At 40.2% G+C, this 11210-nt stretch overlaps 1 protein-coding gene across 1 annotated transcript; it reads right to left on the bottom strand.

Annotated features, from left to right (window-relative positions):
* Positions 1-1877: 1877 nt before the first annotated feature.
* On the bottom strand, positions 1878-10373 carry ndfip2 (Nedd4 family interacting protein 2). The gene is made up of 8 exons (XM_054623986.1): positions 10177-10373; positions 6566-6773; positions 6191-6321; positions 5751-5838; positions 5166-5290; positions 5005-5071; positions 4787-4893; positions 1878-4705 (listed from the first exon to the last, which is right to left on the bottom strand). Exons 1-7 carry the CDS (start codon positions 10201-10203, stop codon positions 4790-4792), a joined length of 750 nt encoding a protein of 249 aa, XP_054479961.1. The 5' UTR covers positions 10204-10373; the 3' UTR covers positions 1878-4705; positions 4787-4789.
* Between the last annotated feature and the right edge of the window lie 837 nt (positions 10374-11210).

Below are 11210 nucleotides of genomic sequence, written 5' to 3'. Positions count from 1 at the left end.
TCACCCGTAGGTGTGGATGTGAGTGTGAATGGTTGTTTGTCTCTATATGTCAGCCCTGCGACAGACTGGTGACCTGTCCAGGGTGAACCCTGCCTTCGCCCATTGACAGCTGAGATATCGGATCATCTGCAACCTAAATGTTTGGTGCGCTCTCGAGCTGACGGAGAGCTACTCTTCCCTCCGACCAGCGGTGTCTTCTCACATTAAACCAAGCTTTTAGACGTTAACATGTGCTGCTGTGGAAGCTGAGAGGGTCTAGTTAATAGCCCGAGGCACTGGTCTGGTCTGTGTGGACACATTGATCTGGCTGGGAGCAAAAAGCACTCCCAGAGCAGTGCTAAAGAGCCTCTGGCTTATATTTGTCAAGCCCCTCCGAGCGGGGCCGCTGATTTCGGATCAGTGGTTAGGCTGCACCACCATTTAAACTTCAATAAAGCTACATGAGTAAAATGGGTGACAAATCACCACTGTAGCATAGCTGGCTTTATAGAGAGACTGAATCATAAAAAATTAAAATATTCGATCCTCAATGAAACAGGAGCCATCTAATGAAATGGATAAGAGGCGTTAAATCAATATTTTAGAATACTTTGACTTTTAGATTTCACACATAATAATGAAGATGTCATCAAAGACTTTCAACTCGAATGATCCCTCACTGGCCCTGCACTTCGACGCTTCAACCATATTAATGATGCCTCTTGCATACAGTTGAGGAATCCCTTTGCCTCAAAACTCATGAAACTTACATTAAATACCAAGGCTTTATTTTTCAGATGAAAAAACTGCTAATTCGCCAAAAAAACAAGGATCTTTTTGTAGGAAAAGAGGCTGAAGATGAGCCATGAGTGTCCTCAAGTGTCGTCATGAATTGAATGATGCCATGAAGCTAGCAGGAACCCAGAGACACACATAAAGAAGGACATGCTTGAGTTGGACTGAGTTTTTTTTCTCAAGGGCTTTGACCCAAATAAAGAAAGTGTGCTGCTGAGCTTCTAATAATGAAACTACTCAAGTAGAGAGTTATATAATACCCAACAGTACAACAAGCAGTGTTTGGCTCCATCTAGTGGACTGAATGAATACAAACTGCAGCAATGTAGCCACAAGTTATATCCCTTACAGTGCAGTGCTTTGGGCTAAATGTTAAAGTGCTTAAAATGGCAATACTGCATGTATAATGTCCGCATGGTCACCAGCTCAGTTTAGCATGTTAGCATGCTAGTATGTGTTAATGAGCAATAATCACAAAGTGCAGCTGAAGTCATAAACCAAAGTGATCCTTTCTCAGTTGCTTCCTTGATGGTATTGAGGCATTATTGGCACAAGGTTTTTACAGTTTCACTTCTCCATCTACATGACCTTCTTTGTGGGTAACCTTATTTCTCCGCCCTTGGTGGTGCAGGTGCAGTAAATGCGTGCCTGAATGCCATAAAGATAATGCTCACGGTCATTGATCGATTTTCAGGGCATTTCTTTACCTCAAAATGTCATTTGAACATTATTATTTCATCTTTATTGAACTGTGAAGTGAAGGCCAGGGTAGATAATACGACAGAGAACGGACAGTGAGGCTGGTTTAAGGTCAATTTTACACTGAGAGCGAAGCAGCAACTGCAGGGACCGAGCTTGATGATTGACTGGATGACAGCCAGTCAAAGTGTTCATGCCTTACTTGTTAGCATAAATGGAATACAATATTCATAACTAGAGTGTGTTTTCATGAGTGTATAATCACCTAAAACAAAGAATCCTGGTTTCGTTAGCTCTTAAATGAGTCCTTCATCGCTTTAGCTTCAACGCAACTAGATGCCATCAAATCCTACACACTGTACCTTTAAACAAAAACAACAATAAAACAGAATCTGACATAAAACTTAATCGACAGGCTTTTTAACTTTATTGGCATTTTTGCAAGAAATCAAATCATTTCAATTCCAGTTACAATAAATGCATAACAACTGTTTCAGAAGACGTTACAAGGATCATCTTTAACAAAAGAAACAAAAAAAACAGTTTGGCTGCCGTCTCATTTTTTCTTCATTTATATACAAAGAAATGTCACTGTACTAGATTAATCCTAATATTACCCCACTCATTCAGGTGGATAAATCATGCAGCTGACCTTTAATTCATACAGACAGACCTTGATATTGCTGAAAGAGGCTTTAGTCGGATATGAGTAGAGTCAAAAGAAAAAAAGTTGAGCAAAACTGAAGCTGTCACAGTTTATGCTAAAAAGCGATAAAACAAGACACAAAATAACAATCTCATAATTATTGAAAAATAAAAAAGTGCAAAAGGCAAATTGTCCATTTGGGATGATTAAGAATTCCAGTTGTAAAACTTGGATGGCTAAGATAACATTTTTTTTTTCTCTTTTTTCTCTTTCCACCATACTAAGTTAAGCAGATTCACAAATCATACTGTACAGAAGTTCTTCAAAGTGCAAATATTATGAATTGGCATAAGCTGGTATATACATTTTTTATTTTATGGATGACAAAAATAATCAAACGAAGCATGTTTTTCTTTGTCCAGTCCGGCTCCATTTATATGTCGCACCAGCTCATAGACTGCTGCGCCCACACTGGACAGTCTCCCCCGACTCCATCGCTGTTACACTCGTGAGAATTGGCAACATCGGCTGATACTATTCTCACTTTATCACACGATTTCTCCACACGGCCGCCACCTTCCTAAAAACGAGCCGCGTTACACCACCGAAAAACTTCTCGCTCCATGAAAAGAAAATTAGACTCGAATCATAAAAGCCCAAATCCCACAGATCCGTGTGTTCACTAAGTCATGCACAACATGCTCAACCAGTCACATTTTAGGAGCTTTTATTGCATTTTCCTCCGATTTACTGGTGATTTAAAATAATTATGTTGGCAAGTGTGCACGGTACACACACACACACACACACACACTGTGCAGCTTGTTCAATGAGCACCTCTGGGATGAACCTGATCTCCATCTCTGATGACTAAACTATTCAACTACACCTAACCCATGATCACAGGACTTCACAACTATTGTAGGTCATCACAAAATAACTAAATTGCATACAACTCTTTTATTCCAAAGAGTTTTACTCAAGCCTGGCACACAGCTGTATTTAAAATGCTTATTATCAGTTTACTGCAGCTCTGAAGCAGGAGCTCACTTCGCACACAGTCCTGCCTCCGGGCCGACTGAAGCAGCCTGTGTGTTCTAAAAACACTAATTTGTCCGAGGATGCTTCGCTGATTAGCTGCGCTCCTCGGCAGCTCACAGACAGTTTAGCCAGACGTATTTTGGCAATCAAGAGTGGAGTTTGCGAAGTAAAAAAGCAGGTCATGTTTGACAGATCTGTTGTGATAAACTGAACTCCAAAAAAGGTGACAAATGTATTTTACTGAAACATATTGTGAGGAACAGATGATGAGGTTTTGGTTTTGGTAGTTTGGCAGACATTTTTTCATTTTTCTTTGATTCAAACTGAGATAATGTGAGAAACATTCCACTGACTTTCAGTGCCGTCCTCCGTTCTGTGGCTAAGAGCATTGTTTCAAAAAAAAAAAAAAAAAACCCAAAGTGCAAAGGTCATAGCTTCATTTTAATGATTAGTTGTCTCAAAAAATATGCTGATAAGAAAGAGTTTCCATTAACAGCTGTTTTCTGTCCTTAGTCATATTTTGTCAGGTTCTGTTAGAGGAAATACTCGGGCGAGTCTGGTGTGTCTGGTTTAAAAACACTAAAAGCATCAGGGTCTGTGATATGTAAACTGATCAATGCACGTCTGCTTTTATTCACACACGCACACTTGAGTGCCCTTGAGATGAAAATCTTCCATCTTTCCTCTGAGCTTCCTTAATTTTTTTTCCCCGGGTAGAGAGGCTGAGATGTTAGAAGGATTCACACTGTCAAGCTGAAGCAGAAGTAAAGGGTGCAAAAATGCTACATCACGGTTAAAGTAAGACTTGTTCAAAGCACCCTCAACTTGTAGAATGTGGAATGGCAAAGCTTGTGCTAAAAACAGTTAGGAGATACATTGTGAAGTGAAACAGGTCAAACAGGATGCAAAGCTGGAGGGGAGATTTGAATATCAGAGGCTCAGAGTAGGTTTCCACTTCCTGCCAATTTTCTATTTTAAAATTCTGAATGTTATTGGCAAGAGGTTTTCATTCAATCATATATTAGCTGATAACACGGATGTCTTGTTTGTTTACTCAGGGAGAGCAATATCCTAGGAAACGAGCAACGGTAACGTTTATGTTTCCTTCATTGAAGACGCCTTATTCAAATAGTTTCATTGTGCTTTAACGTTTCCGCGACTCCTAACTATTAGATAACTCATTTTAGGCGGCTGAATATGCCTCGGTTAACTAAGGTTATGTATCTCAAAAACACATGACATGACGAGTACGTGGGACTGCTTTCTTTCAAACTGCTTTAAGAGCTTTGAGTCAAAAGGAAAATCAAAAACCAAAACAAAGCCAGGGAAGGTGTCTGATCATCAGAGACTTATTTCTTTTTTCGGGGTGCGGTTCAGAGTGAGCCGTGTTATGCTTTTAATGAGACTGGTAACTCTTTCTCCCTACGTCTTTCCTTCATTCCTTCCCCGGTTCCTCTCTTCGCTGCAAGGCTCGTCGTTCAGGTCATTTGAGGGGGGGGAGGGAGGGAACTTCATGTCGGTAAGGAATGGTGGCGCTGAAGAAACCTTTGGAAAAAAAAAAAAAAAATGTTAGGGCCAGCAGTGATGTGGTGTTTATTTTACTTTCAAAAGGAGATTTCACTTTACCTTTCAGTAGAGGAAGAAGAGGCGTGTTCTATGAGATGTGGCCATGTTCTCTGACATGTTACGGACTTTAAGATAGTTAACGAAACCCCTGAAGAACAGCAGGAGACCTGTGGAGAGAAAGCACAGTTCACCTCACAACAGATCTCCACCTGATAGTCGACAGTATTACGCAAGATAACATTTGCCAAAAAACATTTAACATTGCAATAGAGACTCACCGAGCAACAGGAAGATCCACCAGAGCCAGTATTGACCATTAAAGTAACCAGTGAAGTAGTCGGAGAACTGGAGACAGAGAGCATCACTTTCAGTATTTTTTTTTTTTTTCCATGAACTCATTCGGCACTGATATTACGAGAGAAAACTACCGTGAACGTACCCTGACGATAAGAATCCACTTGATGAGGGAAAGGCCGAAGCCACAGATGGCGCCGTAGCGTCCTGCGATGGTGTTGGTCAGACAGAAGGACAGGCAGAACCCGATCCAGTTGAACAGGAAGGCCACTAGGGGGACAAGCACCAAGACACAGTTTGTCAGTTTGCTTTACAACAACAACAACAACAACAACAAAAAGCCACGGCGATTCTGATATATTCAGGAACACATATACATGTAAAACAGAAATATATCTTTTTCTGCAGTATTTTATTTTGAAAATAGCTGTGGAATTTTTCAAAAATGAAAGCACTGGGAAATTTCTATTGAATGAGAATGACTTCAAGAGATGGAGGCTGATAAGGACTACTTAAAGGAAATGCAAACACAAGACGATAATCATCTTAATGTTTGACTGTTGAGACGTCCCACCGCTGAGGAAGTTCACCTTTTGTTTAAAACAGAAACAATCCTGTAAGGGGAAATCTGAATTACACTAGACTTGAAAGATAACAAATAACAATCCTTGTTCTAGTCCACTCTTGTTTAAATAGACGCATTAAAGAAGTTAACATGAGACAGACTTACTGAAAAAGGCCAACATGAAGATTCCATCGTTGCCAACTCGAAGCTGATCAGTGTCACTGAAATCATCTCTGGGAGGGAATTCATCATCCTGGATGCACGCACGCACAAACAAACAAACAAACAAACAAAACCACGTATGAGTTCAAATTAAACAATGACGGACACACCCGCTACACAAATAAACGGGCACTGGCTTGATAAACGCTCAACCTAATCTAAAACTGTGTGTGCTGACTAATTACTGCCATTTATTTTGTTCCTACATGTACGTTGGGTAGATGTGGCGTGCTTTGAGGTTAACCCCACCACAAGCTTTGCTATCTTATGATGTAACCCAGGTCTGAATTTAGAATGCCTCAATGGAAGGACATTGATAAAACAAGCCCATAAGACGGAGGAGAAATGACGACAGGAGCATGTGTGTGAGCGTTCGTCCTCACCCGTGGCATCACGTCCACGGTGGAGGTTGCCAGGGCGGCGGCTTTGGCCTTCTCCGCCTCGTCATACGTGGGCAACGAGGTGGCAACGCTGTAGGGCGGAGGGACAGGGAAATCACCTCGGTAACTAGTCTCTGTGGGGAAACAGAAGAGAAAGAGAAGACTAAGCTAGCTAAGTAGCTGCCAACAATGTGGTAATGCTGTCATGGAAATCAGTGCTGACTCATCAGTTTAGACAGACCAGAAGTTGCCACAAAAATGCAGCTGAAGCTATTTTAGGAAGCTTGCAACCACGCTTTGGAAAAATCAAGTAACTAAGAAAATATACATGCACGGAACTATTAGATCGACAAATCTGGAAAGTAATGCCGTTCAAACCTGGTATTGCAGCGGTTGCTCCCAGGTCTATGGAGGCGTAAGGAGGTGGAGGTGCATCTGCCTCTGCCTCCCCCTGAGTATGTGACCCCGACGCTTCCCCCGCCGCCACCGAGGCTTCCTGGCTGGACGTACCGGCCTGGGCTGTGGCAGAGGTGCACGGCTGCTGCTCGCTGGTCGAGGCCTCTGAAGAGTCATCCTCATTGTGCAGCTGGAGGGGAGATGAGACGGGGGAGGGTTAGAGTAATCGGCACAAGCAGATCAGCTGATCAGTCAGCCAAAAAGTGTGGCTGCTGGAGGGGAGCTTCACGCTGTGTTGAGTTTCTAAAACTGGCATTAAGCTTGTATTTCCTGCCAGGCAGGATGGACGGCTTTTTAAAGCTAAGGTAAAGACAACCATAAAATATGGACATGGTAGTATTTTAAACATCAGTATCAGTTTTCTGATAGCAGCAACAACATCAAGTAGTTATTGTGTAACTAGATGAGGTTTGCACAATCTGTTTGTGTTTGTCAGCACAAAATGTGGGTCAGGAATGTTTTCTTCCCCTTTTTTTCCCCTTTTTTTCTTATTTCAAGCTGAATGAGTGGGTTGACATTGGCAACACATTTACAGTACGTAATGGGTTACTTCTTAGTATATGGTCCATTTCACAGTCTGAGGATGAAGGTCAATTTCCTCATTAACTTTATCCTTCAAACATTTATCATATGCAAAACAATCGCAAACTCAAACACCACCTTTGGTACGTTTTGTGGTCGGCATATTTTCTGCAATAGCCATTCGATGTATTTATAATCTGTAATTACCTCTCTATATAGTACTTATTTACTGGTAGTGGCGGGGTCTGCTATTCCCACACTAGATTCAGATTGACTTATATAGGCTGTAAACCAGCTCTCATTGATGACATCTTCACCGTTTGCTGCTTGCTCTTCAAACATCAAACTATATCAGAGCTGTGTTCATTTATCAGTTACGCTCAGAACGTTTCCTGCTGCCGCTGCTTCACATTAAAAGCGTTGAAAACTTGAAGGCTTTTATTGTGAAGCTGCCACAGAATTTACAACGCAGGATTAGGACTTTAACTGCTATTTTGAAGTATGAGCTGAAATAAAATGACTGGTGTACATATGTCTGCTGTCTGCCCTCAGCAGAATGTTTGACACTGTGAGCACAGAGACCTGAGACTCCATCGGTATGTCAACAGAGGAAGGTCTCTGGGAAAGTGATACACATGTAATCAGTTAATGAGCGTCCCCGCTACAGCTGAGAGTTGGTAACAGTCTTTAGTACGTTCATTTTTGCCAGACGATAGAGCCAAGCGGCGTCTGAAATTACAGAGGGGCAACGGGAACAGGATGGCTACAGAACGGTTGGTGGGGAATCTGGGTGGGCCTTTGAGAAAGTTAACTTGATCCCAGGCAGCAATCGTGCAACCTTGTGCGGATATTTACCTTGATAAAAATCCAACTTTCTTCAATATCAGGTCAAAACTGCACATAACTTGTTGTGGCTTTAAGATCCGTTCACTGGTATCTCATCTTAAGTTTAAATGCTACATTACCCAGAAATAACAAATAACAACCGCTGACTACTCAAATGTGACGATACACACCAAATGTTTAGCAAATGTTGTCTCAATGTGTGTGAGCGAGTTCATCTTGCTCAGGGCTGTCAAAGACAATTCCCGAACAACAAAGTGAAACAGATAAGTGACGGCTGTTAAGAGTGGATTTCTAGAACAAGGTGTCCAAGTTAGGATGAAACAGTACACTGTTATTCTGCTGACTTGTGTTGATATACAAAACATCCAAACCCTTCTGCTTGTAAGTTTTGAACCAAATACCCTCATGGAGTTTTTAGTTTTGGGTCAAGACTTCAAGTAGGTTTAAACCTATTTGTTTCCGTTATATTTATGAACTTTAATCACCAAGGTTATAATTATGTGATCAAGAGGGAAGTTCAGCGAAATCATTTTTTCTAAGTAGCATTTTCCATGAAGTAATGGCTATATTCTTGTTGTGGTAAAACACCACCGCAAACTGGGAAACACCTTTTGTAATAACAGCTTCCATCGTAACGATAACAAAAAAAGTCTCAAGTGACTAATAACAGCAGAGCTTAAGTAACTACTCCCCTTTGAAAAAAAAAAAAAAGTAAAAGTTAATTCTTTTAATCACCATGCAGATAAACTTCTCAGAAAAATACTTGAATTCAACCCATGTGCACAAGGCAGTGAGTGAATGATGATGGCTGACGACTGGCTCTGAATCAAGGACAAAGCATAACGCACCCCCGCACACAGGGGATTACATAAGATCTTAACAACGTCTTCATGTGTCCAGATATAACCTAAACCCATGTGGGTCCACTCAGAGCAGCAGTGCCCTATACTTTAAGAAATCAAAGTGATTATTTAGAGGAGAATGAGACGGCTAAAGGGCTAGAAGTGACGAGGAATGGAAATTGTTTAAGTGTAGGCAAAGTGATGTAAAAAAAACTGGCAACCAACAAACCACAACATCGGTTATCTTTGACCTGAATGCATTCAGCTGTACAGCATCTATTAACAAATCCTTGAGAATCCCTTCTCTTAAAGTGGATTGTATGTGTGTTTTATAAGACCGGATTGTTGTTTAGAACTGCACTTTGTTCAGGATTGTAAAAGTTACCGCACAATGCTGATTTGCTTTGGCTCGCACTGAGCCCAGAGGGATTATCACTCACATAACCCAGAACCACAGGCATCAAGAGCACAAAGCGGACTTTATCTCAAGAGTGGCCACGACTGCTTCCAACATTTCTCAGCCTGTTTTGAATCGACATGAATGGTAACAGATTTAGAACAGTAACAAACTCCATGTTTAATGCTGGTTAATCCAAATATCACCTCGCTTATTTTAAACTCAACATCCACATTGCTTTTGACTAGTATTGGGGACACACCTTTTTTTTTTTTTTTTTTTTAAATTTAATAACTTGATTAACTTACTGAATTTCTGAATAGAAATGTCTGCTAGGAGAACAACAACATAGTCATAACTTATTTATTAGTCGCTCCCACTAGCCCTTTGGACTTGAATACTTAGAACAACACTCATAGCTCATGAAGTCCCTTGTAGCATTGGCCTCCTAATAAATGTCCCCATTAACAATAACTTACAGCTCAGCTTGTTTAAACTCTTGCTGGCTTGTTAACAGTCATATGGCTTCACAGACGTGTATGTTCAGCAGGTAAAATGCACACAAGAACAGTGTAATAATGCAGTTTATTAGGAGATTCACTCCCGAGGCCTGCAGGAGACATCTTTGCTGTCTCGATAGCCTAGCGCGTGGCCGATGCGGAAGTGCTCGCGAGGCCATCTGTCACAACAAAACCATTCGAGGAGTTAAATGAAGACAAAAAAAACCCGGAAGTAACCATTCAGAAATACAATAAACAGCTTTTTTTTTTTTTTATATATATATATATATATCCCGTGTGTACATATTAAAGCTCTTTCTGCTTGAATAATAACACAAATAGCAAAGCCTTAATGCTGGCAAGGCCCCGTTTCCTGTGACAGACAGGCCAAGCGCTGTGTTTTGATCTCGTCTGTCCGACACTCACCACTTGGTATCGGCTTGCCGGGTCCATCCCGACGAGATGCAGCTGGCGAGAGAGCCAGCCGAGAAAACGAGAACGATCCGAGCGGTCGTCACTCCTGAATATGTGTTAAAGTCACAAACAACGGAGAATAACAGGATACAGACCGATGACAGAGATGGCTGCACTCTACACTGGCTCAGAAAAACACCCTTCTTTGGTGAAACGTTGACCAACAGAGTCAAACTACTCGTGCAATCGCATGCTTCCTTTCAGATATTTCAGAATAAAAATGGTAAAAAACGCTGTTTATTTTTTGTTTGTTTTTTTAAACATATATTTATTGGTTTTATACATTTAACACAATTTACAGTACCAGTCAAAAGTTTGGACACACCTTCTCATTCAACTACTTTGAAGAATCTAAAATATAAAACATATTCTGGGTTTGTTTACCACATAATTCCATTTGTGTTCTTACATAGTTTTGATGTCTTCAATATTAAATAACAATGTAGAAAAAAAATAAAAAAAAAATAAAGAAAAACTATTGAATGAGAAGGTGTGTCCAAACTTTTGACTGGTACTGTATATTTATTGGTTTTATACATTTAACACAATTTACAGTACCAGTCAAAAGTTTGGACACACCTTCTCATTCAACTACTTTGAAGAATGTAAAATATAAAACATATTCTGGGTTTGTTGAGCATTTGTTTGTTTACCACATAATTCCATTTGTGTTCTTACATAGTTTTGATGTCTTCAATATTAAATAACAATGTAGAAAAAAATAAAAATAAAATAAAGAAAAACTATTGAATGAGAAGGTGTGTCCAAACTTTTGACTGGTACTGTATATTTATTGGTTTTATACATTTAACACAATTTACATACATAAAGGAACCTTCCCACTACCTGAACATATGGCAGTATATAAAATAACAATAAATAATACAAATATCACTTGAAAATAAATAAATGGCTAAATTATACAGTACCAGTCAAAAGTTTGGACACACCTTCTCATTCAATGTTTTTTCTTTATTTTTTTAATT

This window comes from Anoplopoma fimbria, chromosome 22 (assembly GCF_027596085.1).
Source record: "Anoplopoma fimbria isolate UVic2021 breed Golden Eagle Sablefish chromosome 22, Afim_UVic_2022, whole genome shotgun sequence".
Taxonomy (NCBI): Eukaryota; Metazoa; Chordata; class Actinopteri; order Perciformes; family Anoplopomatidae; genus Anoplopoma; species Anoplopoma fimbria.
This window is presented reverse-complemented; position numbering and strand designations above follow the sequence as displayed.

Excerpts from the sequence above, each read along its gene's own strand:
- ndfip2 (XM_054623986.1), bottom strand. The coding sequence starts at position 10,203 with ATGGACCCGGCAAGCCGATACCAAGTG. Across the intron at positions 6,774-10,176 it reads CGGCAAGCCGATACCAAGTG|CTGCACAATGAGGATGACTC; the intron begins GTGAGTGTCGGA and ends TCTCCCCTCCAG. Across the intron at positions 5,291-5,750 it reads CTTCATGTTGGCCTTTTTCA|TGGCCTTCCTGTTCAACTGG; the intron begins GTAAGTCTGTCT and ends TTGTCCCCCTAG.